Consider the following 19,135-nt stretch of genomic DNA (forward strand, 5'->3'; position numbering starts at 1 on the left):
TTGGTTCCTCTGAGACGCGTGTATTTTTGTTCCAGCTTATGTTTAGCTTGGTTCCTCTCAGACGCCTGTATTTTTGTTTGTACATATGAAAGTAAAAAGAAACACTTAGTGTAAATGTTATCTAAATAATTGCCAATAAAATTGCGGTGTTATGTTTTAATGTAATATTAATTTCATCTCTTCAAACAAAAAGTACAATTGACAGCACAAAGGAATCGAATGGAACAATGCAACGACTGATTAATTTTTTATCAATTTTTTTATTCAATCTCACGTTTAAGTTCTAAAACGAAATTAAGTAAAAACGGAAACGAATTCTTAGAGAGAAACATTTTGGATTGCACCATGAGAAAGAACAACCGCTCACACCGGAAGATGTTACAGCGGGTCTCTGGGATGCTCATCATGACGTCATTTAGATGTCGGCCCAGTTGGCGCCGTAATCAGCGAATTCGTCACCTGTAGAACAAAAATAAGGATTAATTTAGAGCACAATATTTGTTTTGCTGTTGTTTTGATAAAATGTAAAAAAAAAATGCTTATTGCTTAAGTTAATAGAGATTTTTAACACATTATCTTGTTAACTTATTTGCTTGTTTTAGTCCAATTACGCATCTGATTAATTAATAATAGATTCTGTTGGTGCGGAAGTTCTATTTCTGGTCACGAGCATGTGCTCAGTTGTGGTGCACCTTGGTTGTCTGCTTAGAAGTCACTGTTATTGACTCTTCTCCCGCCTTTCTGCATCTCTCACATTTAAAAAAACAACAAGGCTACAAAGACAGTTTGTGTGGAAACACAAACTCAAAATCGGCCCCGGAAGTGGTCCACCTAGAGTCTTCACCAGGATTCGAAATATTTCCAATCACACTAATTTATTATTGTTAGTCTAGAATCCTAGAACTACTAAAAACTACTTACATGATTGCTTAAAAATTATTAATGAAATGTTACTATTTTTTCACTCAATATTAGCTTTTTTTTTTTTAAATTTATTTTTTTGTATGTCATTCTACCAATGAATGAACACAAAATTAAAACCTCAATATATTCCAGTGTGTGTACAGCCAAGAAACTAACATTGTTTTACAAGACCTATACAATGACAGATTATTTTTAAGTTACTAGACTTTGCATTAAAAACTGTTATGTAATTCTTATAGTAATACTTCTTAAATAGAAAAATATTTTAAAAGTCAAAATAGTCCAGCGACAATAAGGCAATTGTCCAGCGTACATTTTCAACGATATAAATGTGAAGGACATAACTATTGGCTAGTTTTCAAGTTGTACTCAATCTTTGTTTCTTAATGACGTAAATAGTATAAAGACTGCACTAGTCAGTCACTAGTCTGCTACCATTGTTTACATATACAGTAAACCAAAGTGTCCAAAAGAGTACTCACCATTTTGTCTAAAAAGGTCGTTTAATATGGAAGCTCCATTTCTTTTACCAAACCTTTGAGAGAGAGAAAAAAAAACATTATTGTAAACTTCGCCTTTTCAGATCTTGCGATATATTGGGGCAGATGATGTAAAGTTCATCTGTTTCTATGCTCTATGGTTAACAAGGGTGTCATGTGGTCAGCACTCGACCAACCTTCTTTACTTCGCCTATAAGGGTGAACCCAGTGGGTCCTAAAAGTCCAACTCAGTCTTCACCGGAATTCGATCTTTAGATCCCAGTTCGGAAGCCAAGCGCCGAAACACTAGACCACCCACAAGATCAATGAAATGTAAGTTAACAAACTGTTCTAAAAGCATAGTACAGTGAGTCTTAACCTTCCAAGATACATGGAAAGTCAGTAGTCCCTGGTTATCCACTCTTCAGTTCATAAGAGAAACATATAATTTTTTTTAACTACAAACATATGACTTTACATGTTGATTGTCTACTGCGGCACGAAATTGTCTAATGGTCATCGAGACTCTATAGGTTGAGACCCGCTGGTTGGTATAATGTCAGAATATACATAACATTTATCTCAGAGGGACAGAGCAGCAATAATTAACTCTTCCGATAGTTGTCTATCAAGAAACTTGTCTGTACTAAGTAATGCTACATTCAGAGTTAGAAACTTAAATAGTTGTCCCTGCAGCTGGATGTAGTCTACTCAATAATGATATGTACCACTGTTTCCTGTGACTGCAGTAGTGGATGTAGTCTACTCAATAATGATATGTACCACTGTTTCCTGTGACTGCAGTGGTGGATGTAGTCTACTCACTAATGATATGTACCACTGTTTCCTGTGACTGCAGTGGTGGATGTAGTCTACTCAATAATGATATGTACCACTGTTTCCTGTGACTGCAGTGATGGATGTAGTCTACTCACTAATGATATGTACCACTGTTTCCTGTGACTGCAGTAGTGGATGTAGTCTACTCACTAATGATATGTACCACTGTTTCCTGTGACTGAAGTAGTGGATGTAGTCTACTTAATAATGATATGTACCACTGTTTCCTGTGACTGCAGCTGGATGTAGTCTACTCACTAATGATATGTACCACTGTTTCCTGTGACTGAAGTAGTGGATGTAGTCTACTTAATAATGATATGTACCACTGTTTCCTGTGACTGCAGTGGTGGATGTAGTCTACTTAATAATGATATGTACCACTGTTTCCTGTGACTGCAGTGGTGGATGTAGTCTACTTAATAATGATATGTACCACTGTTTCCTGTGACTGCAGTGGTGGATGTAGTCTACTCACTAATGATATGTACCAATGTTTCCTGTGACTGCAGTGGTGGATGTAGTCTACTTAATAATGATATGTACCACTGTTTCCTGTGACTGCAGTGGTGGATGTAGTCTACTCACTAATGATATGTACCACTGTTTCCTGTGACTGCAGTGGTGGATGTAGTCTACTTAATAATGATATGTACCACTGTTTCCTGTGACTGCAGTGGTGGATGTAGTCTACTTAATAATGATATGTACCACTGTTTCCTGTGACTGCAGTGCTGGATGTAGTCTACTTAATAATGATATGTACCACTGTTTCCTGTGACTGCAGTGGTGGATGTAGTCTACTTAATAATGATATGTACCACTGTTTCCTGTGACTGCAGTGCTGGATGTAGTCTACTTAATAATGATATGTACCACTGTTTCCTGTGACTGCAGCTGGATGTAGTCTACTCACTAATGATATGTACCACTGTTTCCTGTGACTGCAGTGATGGATGTAGTCTACTCACTAATGATATGTACCACTGTTTCCTGTGACTGCAGTGGTGGATGTAGTCTACTTAATAATGATATGTACCACTGTTTCCTGTGACTGCAGTGGTGGATGTAGTCTACTCACTAATGATATGTACCACTGTTTCCTGTGACTGCAGTGGTGGATGTAGTCTACTTAATAATGATATGTACCACTGTTTCCTGTGACTGCAGTGGTGGATGTAGTCTACTTAATAATGATATGTACCACTGTTTCCTGTGACTGCAGTGCTGGATGTAGTCTACTTAATAATGATATGTACCACTGTTTCCTGTGACTGCAGTGGTGGATGTAGTCTACTTAATAATGATATGTACCACTGTTTCCTGTGACTGCAGTGCTGGATGTAGTCTACTTAATAATGATATGTACCACTGTTTCCTGTGACTGCAGCTGGATGTAGTCTACTCACTAATGATATGTACCACTGTTTCCTGTGACTCCAGTGGTGGATGTAGTCTACTCAATAATGATATGTACCACTGTTTCCTGTGACTGCAGTGGTGGATGTAGTCTACTTAATAATGATATGTACCACTGTTTCCTGTGACTGCAGTGGTGGATGTAGTCTACTCAATAATGATATGTACCACTGTTTCCTGTGACTGCAGTGGTGGATGTAGTCTACTCACTAATGATATGTACCACTGTTTCCTGTGACTCCAGTGGTGGATGTAGTCTACTCAATAATGATATGTACCACTGTTTCCTGTGACTGCAGTGGTGGATGTAGTCTACTCAATAATGATATGTACCACTGTTTCCTGTGACTGCAGCTGGATGTAGTCTACTCAATAATGATATGTACCACTGTTTCCTGTGACTGCAGCTGGATGTAGTCTACTCACTAATGATATGTACCACTGTTTCCTGTGACTCCAGTGGTGGATGTAGTCTACTCAATAATGATATGTACCACTGTTTCCTGTGACTGCAGCTGGATGTAGTCTACTCACTAATGATATGTACCACTGTTTCCTGTGACTCCAGTGGTGGATGTAGTCTACTCAATAATGATATGTACCACTGTTTCCTGTCCCTGCAGCTGGATGTAGTCTACTCACTAATGATATGTACCACTGTTTCCTGTGACTGCAGCTGGATGTAGTCTACTCACTAATGATATGTACCACTGTTTCCTGTGACTGCAGCTGGATGTAGTCTACTCACTAATGATATGTACCACTGTTTCCTGTGACTGCAGTGGTGGATGTAGTCTACTTAATAATGATATGTACCACTGTTTCCTGTGACTGCAGTGGTGGATGTAGTCTACTTAATAATGATATGTACCACTGTTTCCTGTGACTGCAGCTGGATGTAGTCTACTCACTAATGATATGTACCACTGTTAACTGTGACTGCTGTGGTGGATGTAGTCTACTCACTAATGATATGTACCACTGTTTCCTGTGACTGCAGTAGTGGATGTAGTCTACTCACTAATGATATGTACCACTGTTTCCTGTGACTGAAGTAGTGGATGTAGTCTACTCAATAATGATATGTACCACTGTTTCCTGTGACTGCAGTGGTGGATGTAGTCTACTCACTAATGATATGTACCACTGTTTCCTGTGACTGCAGTGATGGATGTAGTCTACTCACTAATGATATGTACCACTGTTTCCTGTGACTGCAGTGATGGATGTAGTCTACTCACTAATGATATGTACCACTGTTTCCTGTGACTGCAGTGATGGATGTAGTCTACTCACTAATGATATGTACCACTGTTTCCTGTGACTGCAGCTGGATGTAGTCTACTCACTAATGATATGTACCACTGTTTCCTGTGACTGCAGCTGGATGTAGTCTACTCACTAATGATATGTACCACTGTTTCCTGTGACTGCAGTGATGGATGTAGTCTACTCACTAATGATATGTACCACTGTTTCCTGTGACTGCAGTGATGGATGTAGTCTACTCAATAATGATATGTACCACTGTTTCCTGTGACTGCAGCTGGATGTAGTCTACTCAATAATGATATGTACCACTGTTTCCTGTGACTGCAGCTGGATGTAGTCTACTCACTAATGATATGTACCACTGTTTCCTGTGACTGCAGTGGTGGATGTAGTCTACTCACTAATGATATGTACCACTGTTTCCTGTGACTGCAGCTGGATGTAGTCTACTCACTAATGATATGTACCACTGTTTCCTGTGACTGCAGTGGTGGATGTAGTCTACTCACTAATGATATGTACCACTGTTTCCTGTGACTGCAGCTGGATGTAGTCTACTCACTAATGATATGTACCACTGTTTCCTGTGACTGCAGTGGTGGATGTAGTCTACTCACTAATGATATGTACCACTGTTTCCTGTGACTGCAGTGGTGGATGTAGTCTACTCAATAATGATATGTACCACTGTTTCCTGTGACTGCAGTGGTGGATGTAGTCTACTCACTAATGATATGTACCACTGTTTCCTGTGACTGCAGCTGGATGTAGTCTACTCACTAATGATATGTACCACTGTTTCCTGTGACTGCAGCTGGATGTAGTCTACTCAATAATGATATGTACCACTGTTTCCTGTGACTGCAGTGGTGGATGTAGTCTACTCACTAATGATATGTACCACTGTTTCCTGTGACTGCAGTGGTGGATGTAGTCTACTTAATAATGATATGTACCACTGTTTCCTGTGACTGCAGTGGTGGATGTAGTCTACTCACTAATGATATGTACCACTGTTTCCTGTGACTCCAGTGGTGGATGTAGTCTACTCAATAATGATATGTACCACTGTTTCCTGTGACTGCAGCTGGATGTAGTCTACTCAATAATGATATGTACCACTGTTTCCTGTGACTGCAGCTGGATGTAGTCTACTCAATAATGATATGTACCACTGTTTCCTGTGACTCCAGTGGTGGATGTAGTCTACTCAATAATGATATGTACCACTGTTTCCTGTGACTCCAGTGGTGGATGTAGTCTACTCAATAATGATATGTACCACTGTTTCCTGTCCCTGCAGCTGGATGTAGTCTACTCACTAATGATATGTACCACTGTTTCCTGTGACTGCAGCTGGATGTAGTCTACTCACTAATGATATGTACCACTGTTTCCTGTGACTGCAGCTGGATGTAGTCTACTCACTAATGATATGTACCACTGTTTCCTGTGACTGCAGTGGTGGATGTAGTCTACTCACTAATGATATGTACCACTGTTTCCTGTGACTGCAGTAGTGGATGTAGTCTACTCACTAATGATATGTACCACTGTTTCCTGTGACTGAAGTAGTGGATGTAGTCTACTCAATAATGATATGTACCACTGTTTCCTGTGACTGCATTGGTGGATGTAGTCTACTCACTAATGATATGTACCACTGTTTCCTGTGACTGCAGCTGGATGTAGTGTACTCACTAATGATATGTACCACTGTTTCCTGTGACTGCAGTGGTGGATGTAGTCTACTCAATAATGATATGTACCACTGTTTCCTGTGACTGCAGCTGGATGTAGTCTACTCACTAATGATATGTACCACTGTTTCCTGTGACTGCAGCTGGATGTAGTCTACTCACTAATGATATGTACTACTGTTTCCTGTGACTGCAGCTGGATGTAGTCTACTCACTAATGATATGTACCACTGTTTCCTGTGACTGCAGTGGTGGATGTAGTCTACTCACTAATGATATGTACCACTGTTTCCTGTGACTGCAGTGGTGGATGTAGTCTACTCACTAATGATATGTACCACTGTTTCCTGTGACTGAAGTGGTGGATGTAGTCTACTCACTAATGATATGTACCACTGTTTCCTGTGACTGAAGTGGTGGATGTAGTCTACTCACTAATGATATGTACCACTGTTTCCTGTGACTGAAGTGGTGGATGTAGTCTACTCACTAATGATATGTACCACTTTTTCCTGTGACTGCAGCTGGATGTAGTCTACTCACTAATGATATGTACCACTGTTTCCTGTGACTGCAGTGATGGATGTAGTCTACTCACTAATGATATGTACCACTGTTTCCTGTGACTGCAGTGATGGATGTAGTCTACTCACTAATGATATGTACCACTGTTTCCTGTGACTGCAGTGATGGATGTAGTCTACTCACTAATGATATGTACCACTGTTTCCTGTGACTGCAGCTGGATGTAGTCTACTCACTAATGATATGTACCACTGTTTCCTGTGACTGCAGCTGGATGTAGTCTACTCACTAATGATATGTACCACTGTTTCCTGTGACTGCAGTGATGGATGTAGTCTACTCACTAATGATATGTACCACTGTTTCCTGTGACTGCAGTGATGGATGTAGTCTACTCACTAATGATATGTACCACTGTTTCCTGTGACTGCAGCTGGATGTAGTCTACTCAATAATGATATGTACCACTGTTTCCTGTGACTGCAGTGGTGGATGTAGTCTACTCAATAATGATATGTACCACTGTTTCCTGTGACTGCAGCTGGATGTAGTCTACTCAATAATGATATGTACCACTGTTTCCTGTGACTGCAGCTGGATGTAGTCTACTCACTAATGATATGTACCACTGTTTCCTGTGACTGCAGTGGTGGATGTAGTCTACTCACTACTGATATGTACCACTGTTTCCTGTGACTGCAGCTGGATGTAGTCTACTCACTAATGATATGTACCACTGTTTCCTGTGACTGCAGTGGTGGATGTAGTCTACTCACTAATGATATGTACCACTGTTTCCTGTGACTGCAGCTGGATGTAGTCTACTCACTAATGATATGTACCACTGTTTCCTGTGACTGCAGTGGTGGATGTAGTCTACTCACTAATGATATGTACCATTTTTTCCTGTGACTGCAGTGGTGGATGTAGTCTACTCAATAATGATATGTACCACTGTTTCCTGTGACTGCAGTGGTGGATGTAGTCTACTCACTAATGATATGTACCACTGTTTCCTGTGACTGCAGCTGGATGTAGTCTACTCACTAATGATATGTACCACTGTTTCCTGTGACTGCAGTGATGGATGTAGTCTACTCAATAATGATATGTACCACTGTTTCCTGTGACTGCAGTGGTGGATGTAGTCTACTCACTAATGATATGTACCACTGTTTCCTGTGACTGAAGTAGTGGATGTAGTCTACTTAATAATGATATGTACCACTGTTTCCTGTGACTGCAGCTGGATGTAGTCTACTCAATAATGATATGTACCACTGTTTCCTGTGACTGCAGCTGGATGTAGTCTACTCACTAATGATATGTACCACTGTTTCCTGTGACTGCAGTGATGGATGTAGTCTACTCAATAATGATATGTACCACTGTTTCCTGTGACTGCACTGGTGGATGTAGTCTACTCAATAATGATATGTACCACTGTTTCCTGTGACTGCAGTGATGGATGTAGTCTACTCAATAATGATATGTACCACTGTTTCCTGTGACTGCACTGGTGGATTAGGAAGTATTCCGAAAAGAGCAAAAAATATGAACTAAAAGGCAATGTCCGATCGTTAACTGATACATTTCGAATTGTTACGACTGTCGCAGCTTGTTAGCTTTGTAATAAAACTGTACACAATATAATAGCGCCGCTTTCTTCAATAGGCGATGACGTCATTTGTGCTATTTTATTTTGTGCTGTATTTTTTTTCTTCCCTTGTCTCTTCGTCGAAATTGTTCATATGACGTCAATTTGTTCTTCTTGTACGTTTGGTGACTTCACACCATCTTGCGCTATAGGACGTTACTGGACAGCGTATGCCTTGGTATATATTCTTGAAGGACTATTTGACCACTGTTTAGGGTGAGTTTTATTTCACTTTGTAAAGTTATTCTTAATCTGGATTCGGTCGTATTTGTATTTTGTAGCTAGATTAGAAGATTAGAATAATCTATGTTATTTGTCTTTCTATAGGGTTTCAGGTTATGGATTTCAGATTCCAGAGTTCAGATTTTCAGTGTTCAGTCTTGGTGTTACATTGTAATGTTTTTTGGTGCTACTTTGAACTTTGGTTATCTTCATCGTTGATGAACATTCGTCTTGGCTAGAAGATACTTGTGTTACCATGAACATATTTTTATATGAAGTGAACTAAATCATAGCATCTTTGTCTTGAAATGAAATAGTGTTGAGGTCATTACTATCGACAATCATACTATAAGGTGGTTATTTTGTTTGAAATAATTATTCAATTTTTTTAATTGAACTGTGCTAGGAGTTATTAATTTTCAAATCAAATGTACTTGTATTCATTTTTCATTTCCATTATATTTATTGTATAGTTTTATTGTATAGATCTCTTTGGATTAAATTTATAAATTTATATTAATTATAAATCATCATACACATCGTTTATTAATTTATGTACAACTGGATGTGTATGGTGTGTCTGTTAGGCTATATGTAAGCCTACCAACATGTAAACCAGCTATCTAAGAAACCAACCAACATGTAAATCAAGCTTTATGTAAAACTACCGACAAATAAACCAAGCTATATGTAAACCTATCAAAATGTAACCTAAACCTACTTATTTGCAAAGCTACCAACATGTAAACCTACTTATATGTAAAGCTACCATCATGTAAACCTACTTATATGTAAAGCTACCATCATGTAAACCTACTTATATGAAAAGCTACCAATATGTAAACCTTCTTATATATAAAGCTACCAACATGTAAACCTACTTATATGAAAAGCTACCAATATGTAAACCTTCTTATATATAAAGCTACCAACATGTAAACCTACTTATATGAAAAGCTACCAACATGTAAACCTTCTTATATATAAAGCTACCAAGATGTAAACCTACTTATATATAAAGCTACCAATATGTAAACCTTCTTATATATAAAGCTACCAACATGTAAACCTACTTATATGAAAAGCTACCAACATGTAAACCTACTTATATATAAAGCTACCAACATGTAAACCTACTTATATGAAAAGCTACCAACATGTAAACCTACTTATATGAAAAGCTACCAATATGTAAACCTTCTTATATATAAAGCTACCAACATGTAAACCTACTTATATGAAAAGCTACCAACATGTAAACCTTCTTATATATAAATCTACCAATATGTAAACCTTCTTATATATAAAGCTACCAACATGTAAACCTACTTATATGAAAAGCTACCAACATGTAAACCTTCTTATATATAAAGCTACCAAGATGTAAACCTACTTATATATAAAGCTACCAATATGTAAACCTTCTTATATATAAAGCTACCAAGATGTAAACCTACTTATATGAAAAGCTACCAACATGTAAACCTACTTATATATAAAGCTACCAACATGTAAACCTACTTATATGAAAAGCTACCAACATGTAAACCTACTTATATATAAAGCTACCAACATGTAAACCTACTTATATGAAAAGCTACCAACATGTAAACCTTCTTATATATAAAGCTACCAAGATGTAAACCTACTTATATATAAAGCTACCAATATGTAAACCTTCTTATATATAAAGCTACCAACATGTAAACCTACTTATATATAAAGCTACCAAGATGTAAACCTACTTATATATAAAGCTACCAACATGTAAACCTACTTATATATAAAGCTACCAAGATGTAAACCTACTTATATATAAAGCTACCAATATGTAAACCTACTTATATATAAAGCTACCAACATGTAAACCTACTTATATGTAAAGTTACCCTAATGTAAACTAAGATATATGTAAACCTACCTTGGCCGTCCAACGATGGCGTAGTATTCATTAAGGGCCTTCAGATATTTTCTCAATTCGTTTGCATTTTTGAATTCTGCGGGTCTCTCAGGGGGTGTCAGCATGTTGTCCATGCACACTATCTCCATGACAGCAAGGGAGAGCACTAGCAGTGACACGAAGAGAATTTTCTGCATATTTGTTAAGTATCTGTTGGTAAAAAAGGAGAAAAAAAAATGATATGAAACTTAAAGATACTATTAGAATGTTTAATAGCCAGATCAGCACGACATATGGGACACGATTGAGATTAGCATCAGCGTTGTAAAACTGGTTGTAATGAGTCCGATTCCAATGAAGTTCTGGGGGAAAAAAAGCCAAACTCTCTCTCTCTCTCTCTCTCTCTCATATTGTGGTCTCAGAGAAAGGAGGGTTGACAATGTTGTCACCTCTGAGTAACCAAAGTGTTACGAACTTTGAACTAGAAGTAATGTGAAATTTATGTCGGAGCGGATAAATGAATATTCAACAACCACTGCGCCGTTTCACTAGACTAGAATTTACGCCGTAGTAAAATTATGGGATGACGTCAGAACCATCAGAAGTTTCAAAGATTGTTTTAAAAAGAGAATCTACATTAGAATTATATTACTTTATTATTAATTGCTCTGCCAAAAAAAAAAAAAAACCCAATAAGTGCATTATTATGATCTGATTATAACTTTGCTGACATCATCATGTGGTTTATATTTCTTACAAAAGAGTTCCATTTGAACCTGTTAGATTCCTTGCCTACCTCTGACTCAGACAATGACAGCGCATTTGACCCAGTTCGATGTTTTCTTCATGTTAAGACACTACGTTTATTTCACCCTAATCCATAATGCATTTGACAAAGCTTATATCAACTCACTCTGACTGTCTGTCTAGTAAAAAGTGTATACACGTTATTTCTCCCTCACCCATTCTCAGATCAAGGTGAAACTTCGCACGATTATTCATTGACATAGACAAGATATGAATCAATAAAAAAAAACTAACCAATTAGACAATTAATTACTGGTAATTTATTATTTTGTTTAATAGCAACAAGGGAAACAAATATTTCAGTATTCACAGATATGGCTAAATTTGTTGGGTTTAGTTCCCTTAAATAATTGTTAACGCTATTTCTCCCACACCAGGTGGGTACTTTAAACAATTTTTTATTGCGCCTAACAAAACTTGAATCAATAAACAAAAATACTGAATTAGTCAATTAAGTATTGGTAATTAATTATTTTGTTTGATATCAAATATGGGAACTAACTAATACATTATTGGTAGATATGGTTTTAAGGACGAGGATCTTCCCCTTTAGATAGGCTTGTTGTTATAAAGTATTTTTGAAATCTATTTGTCTTGTTTGTCTTTGTTGTTTCTCGATGCTGGACAAACTATTCTACCAAAGACTTCTACAGAAGTTTGTGTGTTCTAAAACTATCAAGTAACATCGGATTGGATCGCAAGTATAGGTATCGAGCCCATATCAACATCGCTGCCTAGTTATGGAGATTCAAGACTTCCATCCACCCAGCCCTTTCCTAAGTATTATACAGTGGGACCTCAGCTAAAAATTTGAGACCTACTGATGTTTGGGTCCAGCACTCAATTTAGGAAGAAATTTAATCCCTTTGAACACAAAAAAGTGGATTGAAACGGAGATTGTGAAGACTGAGAAAGAGAGAGAGCGAGAGATAGTGTGTGCGCGTGTGTGTGTGTATGTGTGAGAGAAAGATAGAGAGAGAGAGAGCAAGAAACATAAAAACTGCTACTGTGTACAACAGTTTACGACAGAGTTACTTCCCCCGATTTCACTATTTATAAACGGCCAGTCAGCTGATTTGGATGTTAGAGGTCAGCTTGACAAGAGCACGTGAGTACTGGCCGCAAACAGAAGTTTACAAAGAAAGTGAGAGTTGGTCAACTCAAGACGTCTTCGTACATCATGGGGGTTGGGGGGGTGTGGAGGGGGAAGTCTCCTTGATATTTGCTAAATCAAAGAGGGGGGTGGGGGTGGAGAGGTGGTCGATGACAATGGGCTTATTGACATCACGCTTTGGGAATATTGATGGGACAAACGACCGGAACTTCTGAATCCTATTATATCCATCCGGTAATGGTAGCCAATGACAGATAGCTACTTAATACAGCAGACATTTTATTTACATAATGTAAGAAGATTTCCTGTCCGACACCTTAGTGGGGCCCGGGCCTGAAGGGGAATAAAGGAGGGGGAGGGGTGTGGAGGGCGCTGAATGAGCCGATGGTGTTCGTGTTTGATGGTACAATCCTTCAAATTGACTGACGTCATAAGTGTGACGTACTCATTGTTTTGAACACAATCACAATCATAGACCACGATTGGTACGTTAACATCAAGACATTCTGCACTTCCAATAAATAACCTTTGCACTTAGCGAAGTGGTGGCTGAATGTCGTATAAGATTCGCGGGACATATCCTCAGACCAGACGAAACACGTGACCCCAGTCATAACATGGACGCCGAACAGAGGTAAAACGAAAACAGCGCCCTACCCGTTGGACAAGAAGTTGTACCTTCTAAGGAGATCCAAAGTCCACGCTGGGTAGAGGCTGGAATACACACTCTATGACTACAGATTGAAATATAGATTCTAAGTGCACAAGTATTTACTCTCCTCTCCCAATGGATTGTCTTCACCCACTATAAAACCATACAGTATTCGTGTCACAGACTCACGGTACTTGGAGATTAACCTCACGTCCTTCTAATCAATGGATAACAACTTACTAGAACTAACTGCATTAATTAGATGTAATCTACCCAGATACAAGTGAACTCAAGCATATTGATGAAGCATAGACTCATAGTTATTGGTTCGCCTTTCAAAATTGTTACAGCCTAGGTTTATCCAGAGTCGATATTTATCCGAAGTCTAGGTTTATCTAGATTTTATCCGGAGTCTATGTTTATTTACACACGAAGTATTGATTGATTGGAAGTTTAAATAGCAGGGCTGCAGATGGAACATTTTCGAAATAATAGTACATTACTAAGTGTATGTTAAATGTATGTTAAATGATATATGGTATGATATAATAATAATAATAATAAGGCTTGTGTTCGATGATTAGAGAGGAATGAAGTATTTCCCGTGGCTGCGCAGCCCCAACTGTGACCTATATATTTTGCCAGACCCAGGGCAAGCATAACCATTGTCCGCAGGCAGTCTTTTTTGGTGAGCTAAAAGGTGGTCGACGTAATAGAGGCGCACAACGGAAACCCTTCAAAGACCAGCTTAGGCGTCAACTTGCCTTAGCTGACATAGAAGAGAGCACCTGGTTGCATGCGGACTCAGAACGAGACAGCTGGAGGTCGAAAAGAAAATCCACTGCAAATGACAGACGCAGACGGCGAGAAGAAAATTTAATTGCTATGATATATTAGGTTGTGAAATACACACATGAATGAGGTTGGGTCACGACTTCAATCATGTGTGATATTTTTTTTTTTTCGTTTTAAAATCAAATCCAATTTTTCAATAAAACAAAAAAAATGTACAGTCAGTTTTAATTTCATCTTCAACATTTGAAATATTGAATGAATAGAATTAAAATTTCAAAGTGTTTATAAATTGCCAAAAATGTCGATATCTTGAAACAGATTCTCACAAATGTAATTCAATTGAGGTGCATTTTCTAACGTGTCAAACCCAGAACTAAAAAATCAATCAGTGGGATTCAATCGTTTTTGTATCTGATTAAATAGTAAACAAACTGAATTCATTCATTTAGCTAAGTATCAGATATACGTATAGTAAGTTAACTACCTGGGCCTTGCATCCATAGGTCACATAATGCAAAGGTCAGCACAATTACCAACAGTCTTTACTTTTCCCAAATAATGTCAGGTAACCATAAGAGCTGGGTGGAGTTCGGGAGGGCGGGGTCCCAAAAATCCATAAGCTGAAAATCCCTGCTTTGGAGACACAAATTACTTTTAGTTTGTTTAACCAACATGACGCAATTATGTACCAAGAAGACTAAATAGATTCCAGTTTCTCTCATGACGTCAAAATAAGCTTTTGGGTGATAAAAGTTTCTCGTTTATGACGTTACATTTAGTGACGTGATTTCTTTAGTTTTGCTTTTTTTTTAATCTAACGTCATCAGACGTAAATGACGCTTTGGTCTCCTTTAGTAAAGATCAAAACTTATGTTGAGCTCAAGGACTGAAGAATCCTCTCGCCAGGTAGCCTATCAAGTCACGATCAACTCTGTTTACCTGTAGGCATGGGCTAATCAGTTTATATACATTCACAAGGTTAGTCTTTCTTTATTACTCTGTTCGTAAGCAAGGTTGCAAAATAGAACATCGCACTAGAGTGGTCAACTAGAGTGTACAACTAGAGTGGACAACTAGAGTGGACAACTAGAGTGTACAACTAGAGTGGACAACTAGAGTGGACAACTAGAGTGGACAACGGCTGAGGTGTCAAGTTATGTAAATAATACCTTTTAAGAGAATAACTTTTGATGCTCAGTTCCTTACAATGAAGAGAACAAATCAGATCTACAAGAGAACAAATCAGATCTACAAGAGAACAAATCAGATCTACAAGAGAACAAATCAGATTTACAAGAGAACAAATCAGATCTACAAGAGAACAAATCAGATCTACAAGAGAATAAATCAGATTTACAAGAGAACAAATCAGATCTACAAGAGAACAAATCAGATTTACAAGAGAACAAATCAGATCTACAAGAGAACAAATCAGATCTACAAGAGAATAAATCAGATTTACAAGAGAACAAATCAGATCTCAAGAGAACAAATCAGATCTACAAGAAAACAAATCAGATCTACAAGAGAACAAATCAGATCTACAAGAGAACAAATCAGATCTACAAGAGAATAAATCAGATCTACAAGAGAACAAATCAGATATACAAGAAAACAAATCAGATCTACAAGAGAACAAATCAGATCTACAAGAGAACAAATCGGATCTACAAGAGAACAAATCAGATCTACAAGAGAACAAATCAGATCTACAAGAGAACAAATCAGATCTACAAGATAACAAATCAGATCTACAAGAAAACAAATCAGATCTACAAGAGAACAAATCAGATCTACAAGAGAACAAATGAGATCTACAAGAGACCAAATCAGATCTACAAGAGAACAAATCAGATCTACAAGATAACAAATCAGATCTACAAGAGAACAAATCGGATCTACAAGAGAAAAACCCAGCAAAAAATAAATGCTAAAAACAAGAAAAATATACTTTTAAAAAAAAAATCAAAGGTTATAGGGAGTGTAGTTGAATCAATTAGTTTGGATCAGTCATGAAATTCAGTTTGTAATAGGTTTAGAGTCTAGACTAACAACAATAAATCTGATCGACTAGAAATATTTTTACCAATTGTTTTTGTTAGCGCTATTTCATGCTTTTAGCTTTCTCACTACGCTGTGATCTTATCACTTGTCTCACTACGCTATGATCTTATCACTTTCTCACTACGCTATGATCTTATCACTTTCTCACTACGCTGTGATCTTATCACTTTCTCACTACGCTGTGATCTTATCTCTTTCTCACTACGCTGTGATCTTATCTCTGGACCAGTTGGGAACATGGAGGGGGAGAAAGAAATGGATATTTGGGTGAATTTTACCGTAATCGTATTATAAAAGCATTTAAATATATTTTAAAAAGTTGCACGACCTGAATTCGAACTCATGACTCAAGCTTCCTTAAGCAGAGATTCTAACCATTCTTTTACCAAACAGACAGAGTAGATATAAGCTTTGTAAAAAATAAAATAATAATACCATCCAGAACACAGATTCTCAGAAACTACTGGAGAGGAAGTCTCCTACTTTCAAAATTTCACAAGAAAATGTTTAGACCACAGTACTTGTGTACCACCTTGACGTAACAAACTGAAGCAATATAGTGCAAACTTCATCATCTAATGATCTAATGGAGTACATTTAATAGGATTTTAGAAATGATTTCTGGTTATTACGTTCATTGTTAATTCCCTTTGTTGCACACATTTTCAGCTTCAATGTCATTATATCTTAATTAACTATAAACAAGCTGATCTGGCTCCTTGACATGGAGGATTCCACTTTCTGTAGCCTAATTGTAGTCCCTCTGTAGAAACGTCTAGAAGTGGAAACTAGAAGGACTACTTACGGGTAGCGAACAGAGCCTCCGTGGGCTTCTCCTTGGCGAGCTTTTTGTTTTTACAAAACTTATATCAACTCACTGTCTATCTATCTGTCTATCTGTCTGTCTGTCTGTCTGCTAAAAATTTGAACTTGTTTTTTTTTCCCATTTTTCATTCTCGCATAATTATTCCAAGTCAAAGACAAGACATGAATAAATTTTAAAAATTAACAAATTAGTTAACCATTTAGCTTTAATTGATTAATTTTTAAGGGAGCCAAACCCTAAAATTTTCAGTAAATGGCAGTATTAAGCGGTTCTTTCTCTTAGGTAAGCTTTGTTTTTAAAAAGTATTCTATTTTTTCTATTGCTTGTTTTTACGGGTTGAGGAACAGAGCCCCCACAATCCAGTGTAAAAAAGTCCGTCACGTTGTTTCACAAGGTTGCCCATCAATAATGGGCAAGCTAATATGGCAATCTTCCCATGGCATTGTGTTAGTTCCAGTTACAGTAATATGAGGACATTCACCGTGATTATTGCGGACTTCCGCTGCTTATAGCTAACAGGTGGATACTGAGGCCTAACGTTACGTTTATGACAAGACCTAACCCAGTTGAAACCGCAATTGTCGCTGGGTGTCCTTGTAGAACCCTCAGACAGGACTATGAGTGAAGAGTTCCCCATCCATCCCTGGTCGTTGAACAAAATCCTTTCTAACGACCAATCGAAATGACAGTGCATTCGAAGGTGAAGGTTCCTTGACACAATGCATTTAAAAGTGATAATCTATTGTTTCAAATAAATGCTACATTACAGGGGCAGGTCAAAAGCAGAAGAGATTATTTAACCATTGGCGTCAGCAAAACAATTTCCCAAGAAAAAAAACTGACATGAGCTTGTCATCAGACATCACACCAAACAGCCCATTCTCTAACTGGATAACAAAAAAAAAAAGTTTCCCTTTCAGACCTTGCGATCTATAGAGCAGATGATGTAAAGGTCATCAGTTTCTGTGGGTCATGGTTAACGAGGGTGTCATGTGACCAGCACAACGACCAACCGCCTTTACCTTCCTCAACTAATGTCAGGTATGTATTAGAGGTGGGTGGACTCAGAGGCGCTCAAGGATCCCGAATTTAAAAATCCCAGTCTTCACCAGGATTTAAACCTGGGACCTCGAATCGTAAGCCAAGTGATTTACCGCTCAGCCACCGACACTCATCATCTCTCATAAAGTTGAATATTAATTATTTCAAGATACATCAGGGAAGCTAATACCTCCAGTTAAAGGCTAAACAACACAGCCCTTTCTATTGCAGGACTTCTATAACAAAGCACTTTCTACAGCAAAACTTTTGTAACAGCAAAGAACTTTCAAGAGCAAAACTTTTGTAACAACAAAGCAATTTCTTTAGCAAAACTTTTGTAACAGCAAAGCACTTTCTACAGTAAAACTTCATAAAATTAAAAAGCATTTTGTTTGGCTCATAGACTTTCCCGTCCCTCTTGCTCTAATGTATCTGCTTGAATTTCCTTTTACAGTTCTTCTACCGGGAACTCAATAGATGCCATAATAGTGAATGGATCAACAATTCAAATTTCTTTCTAGTTGAAAATAAAATCTAAATGTAGATGTTAATCTGAAAATGAATTAATGGGATATTTTGTGTTCGGTATGTAACTTTATAGAGTACACGCACACACACAAAGCTTAAAAGTGGAAACATATTTGAGATTTACACTATGCCAATCAAGTCATTGTCATCAAGGGTACGACACACACACACACACACAAATGTCCGAAATCAAACTCGAGTTAAAAAATTGAGAATGGTTGCTTCAAACTTAAGAACACTCTACCTCGACCTTTTCAATAGGACATAAACGCATTTCCAGACGTCTAGAAACAAAAAAAAAATGAGAATGTCTCGTTGTAATTATTGTGTAGTTTTTGAGATTTACAAAAAAAATGCTATTGGCTAATGT

General features: G+C 37.6%; 1 protein-coding gene across 3 annotated transcripts in view; it reads right to left on the bottom strand.

The window, feature by feature from the left end:
* Positions 1-240: 240 nt before the first annotated feature.
* LOC106077506 (pro-neuropeptide Y-like) overlaps positions 241-19,135 on the bottom strand; it is a 77,435-nt gene continuing 58,540 nt past the window's right edge. For 2 of the 3 annotated variants that reach the window (XM_056045427.1, XM_056045426.1), the window contains 3 exons: positions 10,960-11,148; positions 1,407-1,459; positions 241-459 (listed from right to left, as the gene is read on the bottom strand). In XM_056045427.1, the coding sequence (XP_055901402.1) occupies positions 416-459; positions 1,407-1,459; positions 10,960-11,135 (273 nt within the window). In that variant the 5' untranslated portion in view covers positions 11,136-11,148 and the 3' untranslated portion in view covers positions 241-415. 3 annotated transcript variants of the gene reach the window in all.

The sequence above is a fragment of the Biomphalaria glabrata genome, chromosome 11, assembly GCF_947242115.1.
Source record: "Biomphalaria glabrata chromosome 11, xgBioGlab47.1, whole genome shotgun sequence".
Lineage (NCBI taxonomy): Eukaryota > Metazoa > Mollusca > Gastropoda > Planorbidae > Biomphalaria > Biomphalaria glabrata.